The 25,022-nt window shown below is 60.5% G+C and overlaps 1 protein-coding gene across 1 annotated transcript in view; it reads left to right on the forward strand.

Moving 5' to 3' along the window:
• Positions 1 to 1,462: 1,462 nt before the first annotated feature.
• LOC138066507 (otoferlin-like) overlaps positions 1,463 to 25,022 on the forward strand; it is a 106,897-nt gene continuing 83,337 nt past the window's right edge. The window contains 2 exon segments of the mRNA XM_068936376.1: positions 1,463 to 1,496; positions 1,646 to 1,702. Coding sequence (XP_068792477.1) covers positions 1,463 to 1,496; positions 1,646 to 1,702 — 91 coding nt within the window.

The raw sequence follows: 25,022 nt of genomic DNA on the forward strand, positions 1-25,022 counted from the left end.
ACATTTTCACCTTTTGGGGGGGGAGGGTGGCACATTTCCTTTCTGATTTGCAACACTTTCTTTTTTTTTTTTTTTCTCCCTGTCTTTTGGCAGATGGAGGGTGGTGGTTGCCCATATTTGAGCAGCTTGTGTGCAGGTTTTTAAAATGTATTTCCTGAGGAAGTTTTTTACAGCCTTGAAACTCTCCAGGTTTTTTTCCAGCAGTTTTTTTTTTTGTCTTTTTCTTCTTCCTCCCCCACAAGCAATCACCCATAGGGGTCATTTATTTACTTACACACTGTGGGTTTTATTTATTTACCCATGGGAAGGAGGCTGGGTTGGGGTTTGGCTGTTCTTTGTTTTTCAGCAGCTCCCCCTTTCCCCTCACCCCCCCCAGCCATTTCCTTGGGGCGTTCCTGATTAATTTTCACTCGGGGGTCACGGAGTCAGGCGCAGGGGCAGGGGGTGGGATGCCCTCTCCCCCCGAGCAGCTGGTTGTGGCTCCATTACTCCTTTTCTCCGGAGCCCGTTTTCTCTGGGCATTTCCTCACTCCCTGCTGGCCCGGGGAAGCTTCTAGAAGGTGCCGGAGCAACAGCTGCGGTAGGAGCCTCCTGATTGGCGGGTGTGGGAGTGTTAGCTGTGTCCTGATTGGCGGGTTGTGGATGGCAGCGTGGGGCGGGGAGTGAAGCCTTGTCTGTCCCTGCTGAGGGGATCTGGGGGTTGTGGGGGGTGCGGGGGGGATCTGGGGGTTGGGGGCGCTGGGGGTGTTTTGGGGGCAGAGAGGCGGGAGGCAGGGCAAGGGGAGGCCTTGGCTGCAGAGGTCTGCCCCTGCGGCAGGTGCTGGAATGGGGAGGGCACTAGTGTGTGCCTGTGGCCTGGGCAGGTGCCGCAGGAGCGGGGGGAGGCGCAGGCCGGGGCAGAGCAGGATGCAGCCCAGAGGCAGAGAGGTGGGCATGGCCGTGCTGAGCTGCCGAGGCCAAGAGAGGATTGTGGTGGGGGGGTGCTGAGAAGAGGGCAACAGCAACATCTGCACTGCACAGGCAGAGCCGGCTCCGTTGTGCTGACAACCAGGCGGTGTTGGTGAGCGATGAAGGCCATGAGCTGCTGGACTGCCTCCCAAAAGTTGCACACAAAGAGTGGCCGGCGCACGTGAGACATCGCCAGCGCATCGTGCAGAAGCCTCCAGAGGCCCAGAGGGCAAACTGGGCATGAGGTGCAAGCTGCCTCGGCCCTCAGGTGCCCAACGGGACAGGGCCTGCGAGATTGCTGGTGGGGCGCTGCTGGCGCATCGGAGGCTCGAAGGCATCATCTTGGGCTGCTGCAGAAGGGCAGGTGAGAGGCAAGTGGGGGACGGAGCAGGCGCAGAGGCGGCAAGAGGCGGAGAGCAAGGGCTTGCCTGAGAAGAAGCAAGGGGCTGCTGCTCATGCAAAAGAGCCAGCAGCACACTCGTGCTGCACTAGTGCGAGAGCTCTGCCGAGGACAATGAGGCAGAGAGAGAGGAAGGAGGAGGCTGGAGGTGAGCAACCGCATGCAAGAGTGAGTGCGGCACTGTGCAGCTGGTCGCAGCAAGAAATCGCCGCCGCTGCCGGTACCCACATGCCTCTGGCGCAGGCAAGGCTTGGCAGAGGAGCTGCCCTCGCTCACTCTGTGTGCCTCTTCTTGCAGCAGCCTCTGTGGTGCACAGGGAAGCGGAGGAGGAGTGTGCAGAAGGCAGGAGGCAGGGTAGGCAGAGGCCTTGGCTGCAGGGCATCAGGCTGTGCGAGAGACCGTGATGCGGGGGGCTCCCTGAATGTGTGCCTGCGGGCCTTGCAGCTGCGGCGTGGCCCTGGGGAGACTGAGGGCAGGATGGAGCCCAGAGGCAGAGAGGTGCTCATGGCGTGGCTGAGGTGCAGAGGCCAAGGAGGGGATGGGTGTTGGGAGTGCTGAAGAGCAGGCAATGGCTTAGGGAGGGCCAGGGTAAATGGAAAGGCTGCCGCAGAGCTGCCCGAAAGGCTGCCTGGTGCTGAGACACAGCCCAGGCGCCCGGTGCAGGTGTGTCTGCAGGGCCCCTCTGTGCGGCAAGGCTGGGTGCCTTTGGGGCCTGCCTGGCGCAGGGGTGCCTGCTCAGGGGCAAAAGGGAGCCCTGAGGGAGGGTTGTCACCTGCTTTCTGCCTCCCAGGTGGAGCAAAGAGACATTGGGCAGCATGCGAGTGCCCCCATGCTGCCTATGGAAGATGCCTGGGTAGTGCTGGCTCTTGCCTGGCCAACAGCAGCCCCTGGCAGTGGCTCTGGTGGCTCTCAGCTAGGCAGGAGTGCTGAGGCAGAGGTGTGGTGGCATGCCACTCAGAGGGGAAGGCAGAGCTGTGACTGTGTCGCTGCGTGTGCTGCCAAGGGGCTGTGGGCAAGAGGAGCGGCCACATGCCTCGTGCCTTGTTGTGACCCAGGTGAGCTGCAGCTCCAAGCATCTGTGGAGGCCTCCAGAGGCGGAGACAGGAACAATCGGGAAGCTGCATGAGCCATGGCATGCGCAGTGGTGGAGGGCGTGCGGGCTGCCTGCGGGGGGTGAGTAGCCCCATTCAAGAGGCTGCAGATGAGGCTTTCAAGGAGCCAGCGACACAGTCTCTGCACTCCCAACACAACGCCCAGATCCCCTCAGGACGCCAATAAGCCAAGCACCCCGAACACAACGCCCAGAACCCCTCAGCACCCCCAACACACTGCCCAGATCTCCCCGGAACAAGGCCCAGATCCCCTCTACAAACCCCAGGTCATACCCAGCACCCCAAATACAAGGCCCAGATCCCCCCAGCACCCCCACGACAAGCCCAGCACCCCCAACACAACGCACAGATCCGCTCGGAAACCCCAAAACAAAGCCCAACACCCCCACAACAACGCCCAGATCCCCTCAGCACCCCAGTAAGCCCAGCACCCCCAACACAACGCCCAGATTTTCCAAGACAAGGCCCAGATCCCCTCTACAACCCCCAGGTCAAGCCCAGCATCTCCAATACATGCCCCAGATGCCCTCAGTACTCCCAAAAGCCCAACACAACAAGCACACAGCCCAGATCCACACAGCAACCCCAGCACACAACACATCCACACAACAAGCCCAGCACCCGCAATACAAGGCCCTGACCACTCAGTACACCCAGGACAAGCCCAAGACCTCCAAAACAATGCCCAGATCCCCTCAGCATCCCCACTAAAAAAAGACCCAGCACCCGAAATACAAGCCCAGATCCCCTCTGCACCCCCATGACAGCTCCAGATCGCTGCTGCAAGCCGAACACAAGGCCCAGCACCCCCAACACAATGCCCAGATCTCCTCTGCGCCACGGAAAAAAGGCCCAGCACGTCGAAAACAAGGCCAGATCCCCTCAGCACCCCGACTACAAGCCCAGCACCTCGAAAACAATGTCCCGATCCCCTCAGCAACCCCACCACAAGCCCTGCACCCCCAACGCAATGCCCAGATCCCCTCAGCACCCCTACCACAAGCCCAGCACCCCCAACAAAATGCCCCGATCCCATCAGCAACCTCAAAACAAGGACCAGATCCCCTCAGCACCCCAAAAACAAGGCCTAGCAGCTCCAACACAACGCCCAGCTCCCCTCTGCACTTCCACAAAAAGCCCAGCAGCCTGCATGACAAGCCCAGCACCTCGAAAACAAGCCCCAGATCCCCTCAGCAACCCCAAAACAAGGCCCAGATCCCCTCAGCAACCCCAAAACAAGGCCCAGATCCCCTCAGCAAACCCATTACAAGACCAGCTCCCCCGACACAAGGCTCACATCCCCTCAGCACCCCCAACACAAGGCCCAGCACTCCCAAGACAAGGCCCAGACCCCTCAGTACCCCTACGACAAGCCCAGCACCTCTGACACCATGCCCTGATCCCCTCAGCACCCCCACGACAAGCCCCAATTCCCCTCAGCACTCCCACACGCCCCACACAACAAGCACACGGCCCAGATCCCCTCCGCACCCCCAAAACAAGGCCCTGATCCCATCTGCACTCCCAAAACAAGGCCCAGCACTCCCACAACAAGCCCAGCACCCCCAGTGCAAGACCTAGCTCTCCTCAGCACCCCCACCACAAGCCCAGCACCCCCACCACAACGCCCAGATCCCCTCAGCACCCCCACCACAAGGCCCTGATCCGCTCTGCACTCCCAAAACACATCCAGCACCTCAAAAACAAGCCCTTGATCCCCTCAGTACCCCCAATACAAGGCCCCGATCTCCTCAGCACCCCCAACACAAAGCCCAGATCCCCTCTGCACCCCCACCACAAGCCCAGCACCCCCAACACAATGCCCAGATTTCCTCTGCACCACGGAAAAAAGGCCCAGCACCTCGAAAACAAAGTACAGATCCCCTCAGCACCCCTACCACAAGCCCAGCACCCCCAACACAATGTCCCAGATCCCCTCAGCAACCCCAAAACAGGGCCCAGATCCCCTCAGCAAACCCATTACAAGACCAGCTCCCCTGACACAAGGCCCACATCCCGTCAGCACCCCCAAAACAAGGCCCAGCAACTCCAACACAACGCCCAGCTCCCCTCTGCACTTCCACAAAAAGCCCAGCAGCCTGCATGACAAGCCCAGCACCTCGAAAACAAGCACAGATCCCCTCAGCACCCCCACCACAAGCCCCGCACTCCCAACACAAGCCCCAGACCCCCTCAGCACTCCCCCAAGCCAAACACAACAAACACACGGCCCAGATCTCCTCTGCACCCCCAACACAAGGCCCAGCCCTCCCAAGACAAGGCCCAGACCCCTCAGTACTCCCATGACAAGCCCGACACCTCCAAAACAAGCCCCAGATCCCCTCAGCACTCCCACACGCCCAAAGCAACAAACACACTGCCCAGATCCCCTCAGCAGCCCCAACACAAGGCCCAGCACTCCCAAGACAAGGCTCAGACCCCTCAGTACCCCCATGACAAGCCCGACACCCCCACAACAAGACCCAGATCCCCTCTGCACACCCACCACTAGCCCAGCACTCCCACAACAAGCCCAGCACCCCCAGTGCAAGACCTAGCTCTCCTCAGCACCCCCACCACAAGCCCAGCACCCCCAACACAACGCCCAGATCCCCTCTGCACCCCCACCACAAGGCCCTGATCCCCTCTGCACTCCAAAAATACATCCAGCACCTCGAAAACAAGCCCCTGATCCCCTCAGTACCCCCAGTACAAGGCCCCGATCTCCTGAGCACCCCCAACACAAGCCCCAGATCCCCTCAGCACCCCGACCCCAAGCCCAGCACCCCCAACACAATGCCCCGATCCCCTCAGCAACCCCAAAACAAGGCCCAGATCCCCTCAGCACCCCCAAAACAAGGCCCAGCAACTCCAACACAACGCCCAGCTCCCCTGTGCACTTCTACAAAAAGCCCAGCAGCCTGCATGACAAGCCCAGCACCTCGAAAACAAGGCCCAGATCCCCTCAGCAGCCCCACCACAACGCCCAGATCCCATGAGCAACCCCCAACACACAGCCCAGATCCCCTAGGCACTCCCACCACAAGGCCAGCACCTCCAAAACAATGCCCACATACCCTCAGCACCCCCACAACAAGCCCAGCACCCCCAACACAACGCCCCGATCCCGTTCAGTACCCTCATGACAAGACCAGCACCCCCAACACAACAGTCAGCTCCACTGAGCAGCCCGAAAACAAGCCTAGCACCCCCAACACAACACCCAGATCCCCCGACACAAGGCCCAGCACCTCCAACACAATGCCCAGCTCCCCTCTGCACCCCCAAAAAAAGCCCAGCCCCCGCAACACAAGCCCAACACCTCAAAAACAAGCCCAGATCCCCTCAACACTCCCACAAGCTCAACACAACAAACACACAGCCCAGATCCCCTCTGCACCCCCATAACAGGCCCAACACCTCCAATACAAGCCCCAGATCCCCTCCGCACTCGCACAACACGCCCCGCACCCCTAACACAAGCCCAGATCCCCTCAGCACCACTATGACAAGTCCAGCACCTCAAAAACAATGCCCAGATCCCCTCTGCACCCCCACCACAAGCCCAGCACCCCCAACACAATGCCCCGATCCCCTCAGCACCCCTACCACAAGCCAAGCACCCCCAACACAATGCCCCGATCCCCTCAGCAACCCCAAAACAAGGCCCAGATCCCCTCTGCACCCCCACAACAAAGCCCAGCACTTCAAAAACAATGCCCAGATCCCCTCAGAACCCCCACCAGAAGCCCAGCACCCCCAACACATTGCCCAGATTTCCTCTGCACCTCGGAAAAAAAGGCCCAGCACCTCAAAAACATGGCCAGATCCCCTCAGCACCGCCACTACAAGCCCCGCACCTCCAAAACAATGCCCCGATCACCTCAGCAGCCGCACCACAAGCCCTGCACCCCCAACACAAGGCCCAGATCCCCTCAGAACCCCAAAACAAGGCCCACATCCCCTCAGCAAACCCATTACAAGACCAGCTCCCCCGACACAAGGCCCACATCCCCTCAGCACCCCCAAAACAAGGCCCAGCAACTCCAACACAACGCCCAGCTCCCCTCTGCACTTCCACAAAAAGCCCAGCAGCCTGCATGACAAGCCCAGCATCTCAAAACAAGCCCCATATTCCCTCAGCACCCCCACAAGAAGGTCCAGATCCCCTCAGCACCCCCAAAACAAGGCCAGCACCCGCAACACAAGTCCAGCACCTCAAAAACAATGCCCAGATCCCCTAAGCACCCCCGACACACAGCCCAGATCCCCTAGGCACTCCCACACGCCCAACACAACAAAAACACGGCCTGAATCACCTCAGCATCCCCACCACAAGCCCAGCACTCCAAAAACAACGCCCAGCACCCCCAACACAACGCCCCGATCCCCTCAGCAAACCCACCACAAGCCCTGCACCCCCAACGCAATGCCCAGACCCCCTCAGCAACCCCAAAACAGGGCCGACATCCCGTCAGCAAACCCCTTACAAGAACAGCTCCCCCGACACACGGCCCACATCCCCTCAGCACCCTCAAAACAAGGCCCAGCACTCCCCAGACAAGGCCCAGACCCCTCAGTACCCCTACGACAAGCCCAGCCCCTCCACCACAATGCCCAGATCCCGTCAGCACCTGCACGACAAGCCCAGCGCACCCAACACAAGGACCAGATCCCTTCTGCACTCGCACAACACGCCCAGCACCCCCAACACAAGCCCAGATCCCCTCAGCACCACTATGACAAGTCCAGCCCCCACAACACAAGGCCCACATCCCCTCAGCACCCCTAAAACAAAGCCCAGCAACTCCAACACAACGCCCAGCTCCCCTCTGCACTTCCACAAAAAGCCCAGCAGCCTGCATGACAAGCCCAGCACCTCAAAACAAGCCCCATATTCCCTCAGCACCCCCACAAGAAGGTCCAGATCCCCTCAGCACCCCCATGACAAGCCCAGATCCCCTCTGCACTCCCACAAGCCCAACACAACAAACACACAGCCCAGATCCCCTCTGCACCCCCATAACAGGCCCAACACCTCCAATACAAGCCCCAGATCCCCTCCGCACTGGCAGAACACGCCCCGCACCCCTAACAAAAGCCCAGATCCCCTCAGCACCACTATGACAAGTCCAGCACCCCCAACACAATGCCCAGATCCCCTCGGCACCCCCACAACAAAGCCCAGCACTTCAAAAACAATGCCCAGATCCTCTAAGCACCCCCACAACAAAGCCCAGCACCCCCAACACAACTCCCAGATCCCCTCAGCACCCCCACCACAAGCCCAGCACCCCCAACACAACGCCCAGATCCCCTTCAGTACCCTCATGACAAGCCTAGCACGCCCAACACAACACCCAGATCCCCCAAAACAAGGCCCAGCACCTCCAACACAATGCCCAGCTCCCCTCTGCACCCCCAAAACAAGGCTAGCACCCTGCATGACAAGCCCAGCACCTCGAAAACAAGCCCAGATCCCCTCAGCACCCCCACCACAAGCCCAGCACCCCCAAAACAAGCCCATCATCCCCTCAGCACTCCCACAAGCCCAACACAACAAACACACGGCCCAGATCTCCTCTGCACCCCCAACACAAGGCCCAGCCCTCCCAAGACAAGGCCCAGACCCCTCAGTACCCCGATGACAAGCCTGACACCCCCACAACAAGACCCAGATCCCCTCTGCACACCCACCACTAGCCCAGCACTGCCCACAACAAGCCCAGCACCCCCAGTGCAAGACCTAGCTCTCCTCAGCACCCCCACCACAAGCCCAGCACCCTCAACACAACGCCCAGATCCCCTCTGCACCCCCACCACAAGGCCCTGATCCCCTCTGCACTCCCAAAACACATCCAGCACCTCGAAAACAAGCCCCTGATCCCCTCAGTACCCGCAATACAAGGCCCCGATCTCCTGAGCACCCCCACCACAAAGCCCAGATCCCCTCTGCACCCCCACCACAAGCCCAGCACCCCCAACACAATGCCCAGATCCCCTCAGCACCCCCACCACAAGCCCAGCACCCCCACCACAACGCCCAGATCCCCTCTGCACCCCCACCACAAGCCCAGCACCCCCACCACAATGCCCAGATCTCCTCTGCACCACTGAAAAAAAGGCCCAGCACCTCGAAAACATGGCCAGATCCCCTCAGCACCGCCACTACAAGCCCCGCACCTCCAAAACAATGCCCCGATCCCCTCAGCAGCCGCACCACAAGCCCTGCACCCCCAACGCAATGCCCAGATCCCCTCAGCATCCCTACCACAAGCCCTGCACCCCCAACACAATGCCCCGATCCCCTCAGCAACCCCAAAACAAGGCCCAGATCCCCTCAGCAAACCCATTACAAGACCAGCTCCCCCGACACAAGACCCACATCCCCTCAGCACCCCCAACACAAGGCCCAGCACTGCCAAGACCAGGCCCAGACCCCTCAGTACCCCTACGACAAGCCCAGCACCTCTGACACCATGCCCCGATCCCCTCAGCACCCCCACGACAAGCCCCAATTCCCCTCAGCACTCCCACACGCCCCACACAACAAGCACACGGCCCAGATCCCCTCCGCACCCCCAAAACAAGGCCCTGATCCCATCTGCACTCCCAAAACAAGGCCCAGCACTCCCACAACAAGCCCAGCACCCCCAGTGCAAGACCTAGCTCTCCTCAGCACCCCCACCACAAGCCCAGATCCCCTCAGCACCCCCACCACAAGCCCAGCACCCCCAACACAATGCCCAGATTTCCTCTGCACCACGGAAAAAAGGCCCAGCACCTCGAAAACAAAGTACAGATCCCCTCAGCACCCCTACCACAAGCCCAGCACCCCCAACACAATGTCCCAGATCCCCTCAGCAACCCCAAAACAGGGCCCAGATCCCCTCAGCAAACCCATTACAAGACCAGCTCCCCTGACACAAGGCCCACATCCCGTCAGCACCCCCAAAACAAGGCCCAGCAACTCCAACACAACGCCCAGCTCCCCTCTGCACTTCCACAAAAAGCCCAGCAGCCTGCATGACAAGCCCAGCACCTCGAAAACAAGCACAGATCCCCTCAGAACCCCCACCACAAGCCCCGCACTCCCAACACAAGCCCCAGACCCCCTCAGCACTCCCCCAAGCCAAACACAACAAACACACGGCCCAGATCTCCTCTGCACCCCCAACACAAGGCCCAGCCCTCCCAAGACAAGGCCCAGACCCCTCAGTACTCCCATGACAAGCCCGACACCTCCAAAACAAGCCCCAGATCCCCTCAGCACTCCCACACGCCCAAAGCAACAAACACACTGCCCAGATCCCCTCAGCAGCCCCAACACAAGGCCCAGCACTCCCAAGACAAGGCTCAGACCCCTCAGTACCCCCATGACAAGCCCGACACCCCCACAACAAGACCCAGATCCCCTCTGCACACCCACCACTAGCCCAGCACTCCCACAACAAGCCCAGCACCCCCAGTGCAAGACCTAGCTCCCCTCAGCACCCCCACCACAAGCCCAGCACCCCCAACACAACGCCCAGATCCCCTCAGCACCCCCACCTCAAGGCCCTGATCCCCTCTGCACTCCCAAAACACATCCAGCACCTCAAAAACAAGCCCCTGATCCCCTCAGTACCCCCAATACAAGGCCCCGATCTCCTCAGCACCCCCAACACAAGCCCCAGATCCCCTCAGAACCCCGACCCCAAGCCCAGCACCCCCAACACAATGCCCCGATCCCCTCAGCAACCCCAAAACAAGGCCCAGCAGAGAAGGCCCAGACCCCTCAGTACCTCTACGACAAGCTCAGCACCTCCACCACAATGCCCAGATCCCGTCAGCACGTCCACGACAAGCCCAGGGCACCCAACACAAGCCCCAGATCCCGTCCGCATTCGCACAACACGCCCAGCACCCCCAACACAAGGCCCAGATCCCCTCAGCACCCTGCATCACAAGCCCAGCACCCCAAAAACAAGCCCCAGTTCCCCTCAGCACTCCCACACGCCCCGCACAACAAACACACAGCCCTGATCCCTGCTGCACCCCCAAAACAAGGCCCTGATCTCATCTGCACTCCCAAAACAAGGCCCAGCACTCCCACAACAAGCCCAGCACCCCCAGTGCAAGACCTAGCTCTCCTCAGCACTCCCACAACAAGCCCAGCACCCCCAGTGCAAGACCTAGCTCTCCTCAGCACCCCCACCACAAGCCCAGCACCCCCAACACAACGCCCAGATCCCCTCAGCACCCCCACCTCAAGGCCCTGATCCCCTCTGCACTCCAAAAATACATCCAGCACCTCGAAAACAAGCCCCTGATCCCCTCAGTACCCCCAGTACAAGGCCCCGATCTCCTGAGCACCCCCAACACAAGCCCCAGATCCCCTCAGCACCCCGACCCCAAGCCCAGCACCCCCAACACAATGCCCCGATCCCCTCAGCAACCCCAAAACAAGGCCCAGATCCCCTCAGCACCCCCAAAACAAGGCCCAGCAACTCCAACACAACGCCCAGCTCCCCTGTGCACTTCTACAAAAAGCCCAGCAGCCTGCATGACAAGCCCAGCACCTCGAAAACAAGGCCCAGATCCCCTCAGCAGCCCCACCACAACGCCCAGATCCCATGAGCAACCCCCAACACACAGCCCAGATCCCCTAGGCACTCCCACCACAAGGCCAGCACCTCCAAAACAATGCCCACATACCCTCAGCACCCCCACAACAAGCCCAGCACCCCCAACACAACGCCCCGATCCCGTTCAGTACCCTCATGACAAGACCAGCACCCCCAACACAACAGTCAGCTCCACTGAGCAGCCCGAAAACAAGCCTAGCACCCCCAACACAACACCCAGATCCCCCGACACAAGGCCCAGCACCTCCAACACAATGCCCAGCTCCCCTCTGCACCCCCAAAAAAAGCCCAGCCCCCGCAACACAAGCCCATCACCTCAAAAACAAGCCCAGATCCCCTCAACACTCCCACAAGCTCAACACAACAAACACACAGCCCAGATCCCCTCTGCACCCCCATAACAGGCCCAACACCTCCAATACAAGCCCCAGATCCCCTCCGCACTCGCACAACACGCCCCGCACCCCTAACACAAGCCCAGATCCCCTCAGCACCACTATGACAAGTCCAGCACCTCAAAAACAATGCCCAGATCCCCTCTGCACCCCCACCACAAGCCCAGCACCCCCAACACAATGCCCCGATCCCCTCAGCACCCCTACCACAAGCCAAGCACCCCCAACACAATGCCCCGATCCCCTCAGCAACCCCAAAACAAGGCCCAGATCCCCTCTGCACCCCCACAACAAAGCCCAGCACTTCAAAAACAATGCCCAGATCCCCTCAGCACCCCCACCAGAAGCCCAGCACCCCCAACACATTGCCCAGATTTCCTCTGCACCTCGGAAAAAAAGGCCCAGCACCTCAAAAACATGGCCAGATCCCCTCAGCACCGCCACTACAAGCCCCGCACCTCCAAAACAATGCCCCGATCACCTCAGCAGCCGCACCACAAGCCCTGCACCCCCAACACAATGCCCAGATCCCCTCAGAACCCCAAAACAAGGCCCACATCCCCTCAGCAAACCCATTACAAGACCAGCTCCCCCGACACAAGGCCCACATCCCCTCAGCACCCCCAAAACAAGGCCCAGCAACTCCAACACAACGCCCAGCTCCCCTCTGCACTTCCACAAAAAGCCCAGCAGCCTGCATGACAAGCCCAGCACCTCAAAACAAGCCCCATATTCCCTCAGCACCCCCACAAGAAGGTCCAGATCCCCTCAGCACCCCCAAAACAAGGCCAGCACCCGCAACACAAGTCCAGCACCTCAAAAACAATGCCCAGATCCCCTAAGCACCCCCGACACACAGCCCAGATCCCCTAGGCACTCCCACACGCCCAACACAACAAAAACACGGCCTGAATCACCTCAGCATCCCCACCACAAGCCCAGCACTCCAAAAACAACGCCCAGCACCCCCAACACAACGCCCCGATCCCCTCAGCAAACCCACCACAAGCCCTGCACCCCCAACGCAATGCCCAGACCCCCTCAGCAACCCCAAAACAGGGCCGACATCCCGTCAGCAAACCCCTTACAAGAACAGCTCCCCCGACACACGGCCCACATCCCCTCAGCACCCTCAAAACAAGGCCCAGCACTCCCCAGACAAGGCCCAGACCCCTCAGTACCCCTACGACAAGCCCAGCCCCTCCACCACAATGCCCAGATCCCGTCAGCACCTGCACGACAAGTCCAGCGCACCCAACACAAGGACCAGATCCCTTCTGCACTCGCACAACACGCCCAGCACCCCCAACACAAGCCCAGATCCCCTCAGCACCACTATGACAAGTCCAGCCCCCACAACACAAGGCCCACATCCCCTCAGCACCCCTAAAACAAAGCCCAGCAACTCCAACACAACGCCCAGCTCCCCTCTGCACTTCCACAAAAAGCCCAGCAGCCTGCATGACAAGCCCAGCACCTCAAAACAAGCCCCATATTCCCTCAGCACCCCCACAAGAAGGTCCAGATCCCCTCAGCACCCCCATGACAAGCCCAGATCCCCTCTGCACTCCCACAAGCCCAACACAACAAACACACAGCCCAGATCCCCTCTGCACCCCCATAACAGGCCCAACACCTCCAATACAAGCCCCAGATCCCCTCCGCACTCGCACAACACGCCCAGCACCCCTAACAAAAGCCCAGATCCCCTCAGCACCACTATGACAAGTCCAGCACCCCCAACACAATGCCCAGATCCCCTCGGCACCCCCACAACAAAGCCCAGCACTTCAAAAACAATGCCCAGATCCTCTAAGCACCCCCACAACAAAGCCCAGCACCCCCAACACAACTCCCAGATCCCCTCAGCACCCCCACCACAAGCCCAGCACCCCCAACACAACGCCCCGATCCCCTTCAGTACCCTCATGACAAGACTAGCACCCCCAACACAACACCCAGCTCCACTGAGCAGCCCGAAAACAAGCCTAGCACCCCCAACACAACACCCAGATCCCCCAAAACAAGGCCCAGCACCTCCAACACAATGCCCAGCTCCCCTCTGCACCCCCAAAACAAGGCTAGCACCCTGCATGACAAGCCCAGCACCTCGAAAACAAGCCCAGATCCCCTCAGCACCCCCACCACAAGCCCAGCACCCCCAAAACAAGCCCATCATCCCCTCAGCACTCCCACAAGCCCAACACAACAAACACACGGCCCAGATCTCCTCTGCACCCCCAACACAAGGCCCAGCCCTCCCAAGACAAGGCCCAGACCCCTCAGTACCCCGATGACAAGCCTGACACCCCCACAACAAGACCCAGATCCCCTCTGCACACCCACCACTAGCCCAGCACTGCCCACAACAAGCCCAGCACCCCCAGTGCAAGACCTAGCTCTCCTCAGCACCCCCACCACAAGCCCAGCACCCTCAACACAACGCCCAGATCCCCTTCAGTACCCTCATGACAAGATTAGCACCCCCAACACAACACCCAGCTCCACTGAGCAGCCCGAAAACAAGCCCTGCACCCCCAACACAACACCCAGATCCCCCCGACACAAGGCCCAGCACCTCCAACACAATGCCCAGCTCCCCTCTGCACCCCCAAAACAAGGCTAGCACCCTGCATGACAAGCCCAGCACCTCGAAAACAAGCCCAGATCCCCTCAGCACCCTCACCACAAGCCCAGCACCCCCAAAACAAGCCCATCATCCCCTCAGCACTCCCACAAGCCCAACACAACAAACACACGGCCCAGATCTCCTCTTCACCCCCAACACAAGGCCCAGCACTCCCAAGACAAGGCCCAGACCCCTCAGTACCCCCATGACAAGCCTGACACCCCCACAACAAGACCCAGATCCCCTCTGCACACCCACCACTAGCCCAGCACTGCCCACAACAAGCCCAGCACCCCCAGTGCAAGACCTAGCTCTCCTCAGCACCACCACCACAAGCCCAGCACCCTCAACACAACGCCCAGATCCCCTCTGCACCCCCACCACAAGGCCCTGATCCCCTCTGCACTCCCAAAACACATCCAGCACCTCGAAAACAAGCCCCTGATCCCCTCAGTACCCGCAATACAAGGCCCCGATCTCCTGAGCACCCCCACCACAAAGCCCAGATCCCCTCTGCACCCCCACCACAAGCCCAGCACCCCCAACACAATGCCCAGATCCCCTCAGCACCCCCACCACAAGCCCAGCACCCCCACCACAACGCCCAGATCCCCTCTGCACCCCCACCACAAGCCCAGCACCCCCACCACAATGCCCAGATCTCCTCTGCACCACTGAAAAAAAGGCCCAGCACCTCAAAAACATGGCCAGATCCCCTCAGCACCGCCACTACAAGCCCCGCACCTCCAAAACAATGCCCCGATCCCCTCAGCAGCCGCACCACAAGCCCTGCACCCCCAACGCAATGCCCAGATCCCCTCAGCATCCCTACCACAAGCCCTGCACCCCCAACACAATGCCCCGATCCCCTCAGCAACCCCAAAACAAGGCCCAGATCCCCTCAGCAAACCCATTACAAGACCAGCTCCCCCGACACAAGGCCCACATCCCCTCAGCACCCCCAACACAAGGCCCAGCACTGCCAAGACCAGGCCCAGACCCCTCAGTACCCCTACGACAAGCCCAGCACCTCTGACACCATGCCCTGATCCCCTCAGCACCCCCACGACAAGCCCCAATTCCCCTCAGCACTCCCACACGCCCCACACAACAAGCACACGGCCCAGATCCCCTCCGCACCCCCAAAACAAGGCCCTGATCCCATCTGCACTCCCAAAACAAGGCCCAGCACTCCCACAACAAGCCCAGCACCCCCAGTGCAAGACCTAGCTCTCCTCAGCACCCCCACCACAAGCCCAGATCCCCTCAGCACCCCCACCACAAGCCCAGCACCCCCAACACAATGCCCAGATTTCCTCTGCACCACGGAAAAAAGGCCCAGCACCTCGAAAACAAAGTACAGATCCCCTCAGCACCCCTACCACAAGCCCAGCACCCCCAACACAATGTCCCAGATCCCCTCAGCAACCCCAAAACAGGGCCCAGATCCCCTCAGTAAACCCATTACAAGACCAGCTCCCCTGACACAAGGCCCACATCCCGTCAGCACCCCCAAAACAAGGCCCAGCAACTCCAACACAACGCCCAGCTCCCCTCTGCACTTCCACAAAAAGCCCAGCAGCCTGCATGACAAGCCCAGCACCTCGAAAACAAGCACAGATCCCCTCAGCACCCCCACCACAAGCCCCGCACTCCCAACACAAGCCCCAGACCCCCTCAGCACTCCCCCAAGCCAAACACAACAAACACACGGCCCAGATCTCCTCTGCACCCCCAACACAAGGCCCAGCCCTCCCAAGACAAGGCCCAGACCCCTCAGTACTCCCATGACAAGCCCGACACCTCCAAAACAAGCCCCAGATCCCCTCAGCACTCCCACATGCCCAAAGCAACAAACACACTGCCCAGATCCCCTCAGCAGCCCCAACACAAGGCCCAGCACTCCCAAGACAAGGCTCAGACCCCTCAGTACCCCCATGACAAGCCCGACACCCCCACAACAAGACCCAGATCCCCTCTGCACACCCACCACTAGCCCAGCACTCCCACAACAAGCCCAGCACCCCCAGTGCAAGACCTAGCTCCCCTCAGCACCCCCACCACAAGCCCAGCACCCCCAACACAACGCCCAGATCCCCTCAGCACCCCCACCTCAAGGCCCTGATCCCCTCTGCACTCCCAAAACACATCCAGCACCTCAAAAACAAGCCCCTGATCCCCTCAGTACCCCCAATACAAGGCCCCGATCTCCTCAGCACCCCCAACACAAGCCCCAGATCCCCTCAGAACCCCGACCCCAAGCCCAGCACCCCCAACACAATGCCCCGATCCCCCAAAACAAGGCCCAGCAGAGAAGGCCCAGACCCCTCAGTACCTCTACGACAAGCTCAGCACCTCCACCACAATGCCCAGATCCCGTCAGCACGTCCACGACAAGCCCAGGGCACCCAACACAAGCCCCAGATCCCGTCCGCATTCGCACAACACGCCCAGCACCCCCAACACAAGGCCCAGATCCCCTCAGCACCCTGCATCACAAGCCCAGCACCCCAAAAACAAGCCCCAGTTCCCCTCAGCACTCCCACACGCCCCGCACAACAAACACACAGCCCTGATCCCTGCTGCACCCCCAAAACAAGGCCCTGATCTCATCTGCACTCCCAAAACAAGGCCCAGCACTCCCACAACAAGCCCAGCACCCCCAGTGCAAGACCTAGCTCTCCTCAGCACTCCCACAACAAGCCCAGCACCCCCAGTGCAAGACCTAGCTCTCCTCAGCACCCCCACCACAAGCCCAGCACCCCCAACACAACGCCCAGATCCCCTCAGCACCCCCACCTCAAGGCCCTGATCCCCTCTGCACTCCAAAAATACATCCAGCACCTCGAAAACAAGCCCCTGATCCCCTCAGTACCCCCAGTACAAGGCCCCGATCTCCTGAGCACCCCCAACACAAGCCCCAGATCCCCTCAGCACCCCGACCCCAAGCCCAGCACCCCCAACACAATGCCCCGATCCCCTCAGCAACCCCAAAACAAGGCCCAGTTCCCCTCAGCACCCCCAAAACAAGGCCCAGCAACTCCAACACAACGCCCAGCTCCCCTGTGCACTTCTACAAAAAGCCCAGCAGCCTGCATGACAAGCCCAGCACCTCGAAAACAAGGCCCAGATCCCCTCAGCAGCCCCACCACAACGCCCAGATCCCATGAGCAACCCCCAACACACAGCCCAGATCCCCTAGGCACTCCCACCACAAGGCCAGCACCTCCAAAACAATGCCCACATACCCTCAGCACCCCCACAACAAGCCCAGCACCCCCAACACAACGCCCCGATCCCGTTCAGTACCCTCATGACAAGACCAGCACCCCCAACACAACAGTCAGCTCCACTGAGCAGCCCGAAAACAAGCCTAGCACCCCCAACACAACACCCAGATCCCCCGACACAAGGCCCAGCACCTCCAACACAATGCCCAGCTCCCCTCTGCACCCCCAAAAAAAGCCCAGCCCCCGCAACACAAGCCCATCACCTCAAAAACAAGCCCAGATCCCCTCAACACTCCCACAAGCTCAACACAACAAACACACAGCCCAGATCCCCTCTGCACCCCCATAACAGGCCCAACACCTCCAATACAAGCCCCAGATCCCCTCCGCACTCGCACAACACGCCCCGCACCCCTAACACAAGCCCAGATCCCCTCAGCACCACTATGACAAGTCCAGCACCTCAAAAACAATGCCCAGATCCCCTCTGCACCCCCACCACAAGCCCAGCACCCCCAACACAATGCCCCGATCCCCTCAGCACCCCTACCACAAGCCAAGCACCCCCAACACAATGCCCCGATCCCCTCAGCAACCCCAAAACAAGGCCCAGATCCCCTCTGCACCCCCACAACAAAGCCCAGCACTTCAAAAACAATGCCCAGATCCCCTCAGCACCCCCACCAGAAGCCCAGCACCCCCAACACATTGCCCAGATTTCCTCTGCACCTCGGAAAAAAAGGCCCAGCACCTCAAAAACATGGCCAGATCCCCTCAGCACCGCCACTACAAGCCCCGCACCTCCAAAACAATGCCCCGATCACCTCAGCAGCCGCACCACAAGCCCTGCACCCCCAACACAATGCCCAGATCCCCTCAGAACCCCAAAACAAGGCCCACATCCCCTCAGCAAACCCATTACAAGACCAGCTCCCCCGACACAAGGCCCACATCCCCTCAGCACCCCCAAAACAAGGCCCAGCAACTCCAACACAACGCCCAGCTCCCCTCTGCACTTCCACAAAAAGCCCAGCAGCCTGCATGACAAGCCCAGCACCTCAAAACAAGCCCCATATTCCCTCAGCACCCCCACAAGAAGGTCCAGATCCCCTCAGCACCCCCAAAACAAGGCCAGCACCCGCAACACAAGTCCAGCACCTCAAAAACAATGCCCAGATCCCCTAAGCACCCCCGACACACAGCCCAGATCCCCTAGGCACTCCCACACGCCCAACACAACAAAAACACGGCCTGAATCACCTCAGCATCCCCACCACAAGCCCAGCACTCCAAAAACAACGCCCAGCACCCCCAACACAACGCCCCGATCCCCTCAGCAAACCCACCACAAGCCCTGCACCCCCAACGCAATGCCCAGACCCCCTCAGCAACCCCAAAACAGGGCCGACATCCCGTCAGCAAACCCCTTACAAGAACAGCTCCCCCGACACACGGCCCACATCCCCTCAGCACGCTCAAAACAAGGCCCAGCACTCCCCAGACAAAGCCCAGACCCCTCAGTACCCCTACGACAAGCCCAGCCCCTCCACCACAATGCCCAGATCCCGTCAGCACCTGCACGACAAGTCCAGCGCACCCAACACAAGGACCAGATCCCTTCTGCACTCGCACAACACGCCCAGCACCCCCAACACAAGCCCAGATCCCCTCAGCACCACTATGACAAGTCCAGCCCCCACAACACAAGGCCCACATCCCCTCAGCACCCCTAAAACAAAGCCCAGCAACTCCAACACAACGCCCAGCTCCCCTCTGCACTTCCACAAAAAGCCCAGCAGCCTGCATGACAAGCCCAGCACCTCAAAACAAGCCCCATATTCCCTCAGCACCCCCACAAGAAGGTCCAGATCCCCTCAGCACCCCCATGACAAGCCCAGATCCCCTCTACACTCCCACAAGCCCAACACAACAAACACACAGCCCAGATCCCCTCTGCACCCCCATAACAGGCCCAACACCTCCAATACAAGCCCCAGATCCCCTCCGCACTGGCAGAACACGCCCCGCACCCCTAACAAAAGCCCAGATCCCCTCAGCACCACTATGACAAGTCCAGCACCCCCAACACAATGCCCAGATCCCCTCGGCACCCCCACAACAAAGCCCAGCACTTCAAAAACAATGCCCAGATCCTCTAAGCACCCCCACAACAAAGCCCAGCACCCCCAACACAACTCCCAGATCCCCTCAGCACCCCCACCACAAGCCCAGCACCCCCAACACAACGCCCCGATCCCCTTCAGTACCCTCATGACAAGACTAGCACCCCCAACACAACACCCAGCTCCACTGAGCAGCCCGAAAACAAGCCTAGCACCCCCAACACAACACCCAGATCCCCCAAAACAAGGCCCAGCACCTCCAACACAATGCCCAGCTCCCCTCTGCACCCCCAAAACAAGGCTAGCACCCTGCATGACAAGCCCAGCACCTCGAAAACAAGCCCAGATCCCCTCAGCACCCCCACCACAAGCCCAGCACCCCCAAAACAAGCCCATCATCCCCTCAGCACTCCCACAAGCCCAACACAACAAACACACGGCCCAGATCTCCTCTGCACCCCCAACACAAGGCCCAGCCCTCCCAAGACAAGGCCCAGACCCCTCAGTACCCCGATGACAAGCCTGACACCCCCACAACAAGACCCAGATCCCCTCTGCACACCCACCACTAGCCCAGCACTGCCCACAACAAGCCCAGCACCCCCAGTGCAAGACCTAGCTCTCCTCAGCACCCCCACCACAAGCCCAGCACCCTCAACACAACGCCCAGATCCCCTTCAGTACCCTCATGACAAGATTAGCACCCCCAACACAACACCCAGCTCCACTGAGCAGCCCGAAAACAAGCCTAGCACCCCCAACACAACACCCAGATCCCCCCGACACAAGGCCCAGCACCTCCAACACAATGCCCAGCTCCCCTCTGCACCCCCAAAACAAGGCTAGCACCCTGCATGACAAGCCCAGCACCTCGAAAACAAGCCCAGATCCCCTCAGCACCCTCACCACAAGCCCAGCACCCCCAAAACAAGCCCATCATCCCCTCAGCACTCCCACAAGCCCAACACAACAAACACACGGCCCAGATCTCCTCTTCACCCCCAACACAAGGCCCAGCACTCCCAAGACAAGGCCCAGACCCCTCAGTACCCCGATGACAAGCCTGACACCCCCACAACAAGACCCAGATCCCCTCTGCACACCCACCACTAGCCCAGCACTGCCCACAACAAGCCCAGCACCCCCAGTGCAAGACCTAGCTCTCCTCAGCACCACCACCACAAGCCCAGCACCCTCAACACAACGCCCAGATCCCCTCTGCACCCCCACCACAAGGCCCTGATCCCCTCTGCACTCCCAAAACACATCCAGCACCTCGAAAACAAGCCCCTGATCCCCTCAGTACCCGCAATACAAGGCCCCGATCTCCTGAGCACCCCCACCACAAAGCCCAGATCCCCTCTGCACCCCCACCACAAGCCCAGCACCCTCAACACAATGCCCAGATCCCCTCTGCATCCCCACCACAAGGCCAGCACCCCCACCACAATGCCCAGATCCCCTCTGCACCACTGAAAAAAAGGCCCAGCACCTCGAAAACATGGCCAGATCCCCTCAGCACCGCCACTACAAGCCCCGCACCTCCAAAACAATGCCCCGATCCCCTCAGCAGCCGCACCACAAGCCCTGCACCCCCAACGCAATGCCCAGATCCCCTCTGCACCCCCACCACAAGCCCAGCACCCCCAACACAATGCCCAGATCCCCTCAGCACCCCCACCACAAGCCCAGCACCCCCACCACAACGCCCAGATCCCCTCTGCACCCCCACCACAAGCCCAGCACCCCCACCACAATGCCCAGATCTCCTCTGCACCACTGAAAAAAAGGCCCAGCACCTCAAAAACATGGCCAGATCCCCTCAGCACCGCCACTACAAGCCCCGCACCTCCAAAACAATGCCCCGATCCCCTCAGCAGCCGCACCACAAGCCCTGCACCCCCAACGCAATGCCCAGATCCCCTCAGCATCCCTACCACAAGCCCTGCACCCCCAACACAATGCCCCGATCCCCTCAGCAACCCCAAAACAAGGCCCAGATCCCCTCAGCAAACCCATTACAAGACCAGCTCCCCCGACACAAGGCCCACATCCCCTCAGCACCCCCAACACAAGGCCCAGCACTGCCAAGACCAGGCCCAGACCCCTCAGTACCCCTACGACAAGCCCAGCACCTCTGACACCATGCCCTGATCCCCTCAGCACCCCCACGACAAGCCCCAATTCCCCTCAGCACTCCCACACGCCCCACACAACAAGCACACGGCCCAGATCCCCTCCGCACCCCCAAAACAAGGCCCTGATCCCATCTGCACTCCCAAAACAAGGCCCAGCACTCCCACAACAAGCCCAGCACCCCCAGTGCAAGACCTAGCTCTCCTCAGCACCCCCACCACAAGCCCAGCACCCTCAACACAATGCCCAGATCCCCTCAGCACCCCCACCACAAGCCCAGCACCCCCACCACAACGCCCAGATCCCCTCTGCACCCCCACCACAAGCCCAGCACCCCCACCACAATGCCCAGATCTCCTCTGCACCACTGAAAAAAAGGCCCAGCACCTCGAAAACATGGCCAGATCCCCTCAGCACCGCCACTACAAGCCCCGCACCTCCAAAACAATGCCCCGATCCCCTCAGCAGCCGCACCACAAGCCCTGCACCCCCAACGCAATGCCCAGATCCCCTCAGCAACCCCAAAACAAGGCCCAGATCCCCTCAGCAAACCCATTACAAGACCAGCTCCCCCGACACAAGGCCCACATCCCCTCAGCACCCCCAACACAAGGCCCAGCACTGCCAAGACCAGGCCCAGACCCCTCAGTACCCCTACGACAAGCCCAGCACCTCTGACACCATGCCCTGATCCCCTCAGCACCCCCACGACAAGCCCCAATTCCCCTCAGCACTCCCACACGCCCCACACAACAAGCACACGGCCCAGATCCCCTCCGCACCCCCAAAACAAGGCCCTGATCCCATCTGCACTCCCAAAACAAGGCCCAGCACTCCCACAACAAGCCCAGCACCCCCAGTGCAAGACCTAGCTCTCCTCAGCACCCCCACCACAAGCCCAGATCCCCTCAGCACCCCCACCACAAGCCCAGCACCCCCAACACAATGCCCAGATTTCCTCTGCACCACGGAAAAAAGGCCCAGCACCTCGAAAACAAAGTACAGATCCCCTCAGCACCCCTACCACAAGCCCAGCACCCCCAACACAATGTCCCAGATCCCCTCAGCAACCCCAAAACAGGGCCCAGATCCCCTCAGCAAACCCATTACAAGACCAGCTCCCCTGACACAAGGCCCACATCCCGTCAGCACCCCCAAAACAAGGCCCAGCAACTCCAACACAACGTCCAGCTCCCCTCTGCACTTCCACAAAAAGCCCAGCAGCCTGCATGACAAGCCCAGCACCTCGAAAACAAGCACAGATCCCCTCAGCACCCCCACCACAAGCCCCGCACTCCCAACACAAGCCCCAGACCCCCTCAGCACTCCCCCAAGCCAAACACAACAAACACACGGCCCAGATCTCCTCTGCACCCCCAACACAAGGCCCAGCCCTCCCAAGACAAGGCCCAGACCCCTCAGTACTCCCATGACAAGCCCGACACCTCCAAAACAAGCCCCAGATCCCCTCAGCACTCCCACATGCCCAAAGCAACAAACACACTGCCCAGATCCCCTCAGCAGCCCCAACACAAGGCCCAGCACTCCCAAGACAAGGCTCAGACCCCTCAGTACCCCCATGACAAGCCCGACACCCCCACAACAAGACCCAGATCCCCTCTGCACACCCACCACTAGCCCAGCACTCCCACAACAAGCCCAGCACCCCCAGTGCAAGACCTAGCTCCCCTCAGCACCCCCACCACAAGCCCAGCACCCCCAACACAACGCCCAGATCCCCTCAGCACCCCCACCTCAAGGCCCTGATCCCCTCTGCACTCCCAAAACACATCCAGCACCTCAAAAACAAGCCCCTGATCCCCTCAGTACCCCCAATACAAGGCCCCGATCTCCTCAGCACCCCCAACACAAGCCCCAGATCCCCTCAGAACCCCGACCCCAAGCCCAGCACCCCCAACACAATGCCCCGATCCCCCAAAACAAGGCCCAGCAGAGAAGGCCCAGACCCCTCAGTACCTCTACGACAAGCTCAGCACCTCCACCACAATGCCCAGATCCCGTCAGCACGTCCACGACAAGCCCAGGGCACCCAACACAAGCCCCAGATCCCGTCCGCATTCGCACAACACGCCCAGCACCCCCAACACAAGGCCCAGATCCCCTCAGCACCCTGCATCACAAGCCCAGCACCCCAAAAACAAGCCCCAGTTCCCCTCAGCACTCCCACACGCCCCGCACAACAAACACACAGCCCTGATCCCTGCTGCACCCCCAAAACAAGGCCCTGATCTCATCTGCACTCCCAAAACAAGGCCCAGCACTCCCACAACAAGCCCAGCACCCCCAGTGCAAGACCTAGCTCTCCTCAGCACTCCCACAACAAGCCCAGCACCCCCAGTGCAAGACCTAGCTCTCCTCAGCACCCCCACCACAAGCCCAGCACCCCCAACACAACGCCCAGATCCCCTCAGCACCCCCACCACAAGGCCCTGATCCCCTCTGCACTCCAAAAATACATCCAGCACCTTGAAAACAAGCCCCTGATCCCCTCAGTACCCCCAGTACAAGGCCCCGATCTCCTGAGCACCCCCAACACAAGCCCCAGATCCCCTCAGCACCCCGACCCCAAGCCCAGCACCCCCAACACAATGCCCCGATCCCCTCAGCAACCCCAAAACAAGGCCCAGATCCCCTCAGCACCCCCAAAACAAGGCCCAGCAGCTCCAACACAACGCCCAGCTCCCCTGTGCACTTCTACAAAAAGCCCAGCAGCCTGCATGACAAGCCCAGCACCTCGAAAACAAGGCCCAGATCCCCTCAGCAGCCCCACCACAACGCCCAGATCCCATGAGCAACCCCCAACACACAGCCCAGATCCCCTAGGCACTCCCACCACAAGGCCAGCACCTCCAAAACAATGCCCACATACCCTCAGCACCCCCACAACAAGCCCAGCACCCCCAACACAACGCCCCGATCCCGTTCAGTACCCTCATGACAAGACCAGCACCCCCAACACAACAGTCAGCTCCACTGAGCAGCCCGAAAACAAGCCTAGCACCCCCAACACAACACCCAGATCCCCCGACACAAGGCCCAGCACCTCCAACACAATGCCCAGCTCCCCTCTGCACCCCCAAAAAAAGCCCAGCCCCCGCAACACAAGCCCATCACCTCAAAAACAAGCCCAGATCCCCTCAACACTCCCACAAGCCCAACACAACAAACACACAGCCCAGATCCCCTCTGCACCCCCATAACAGGCCCAACACCTCCAATACAAGCCCCAGATCCCCTCCGCACTCGCACAACACGCCCCGCACCCCTAACACAAGCCCAGATCCCCTCAGCACCACTATGACAAGTCCAGCACCTCAAAAACAATGCCCAGATCCCCTCTGCACCCCCACCACAAGCCCAGCACCCCCAACACAATGCCCCGATCCCCTCAGCACCCCTAC

Source organism: Struthio camelus, chromosome 3 (genome assembly GCF_040807025.1).
Source record: "Struthio camelus isolate bStrCam1 chromosome 3, bStrCam1.hap1, whole genome shotgun sequence".
NCBI lineage: Eukaryota > Metazoa > Chordata > Aves > Struthioniformes > Struthionidae > Struthio > Struthio camelus.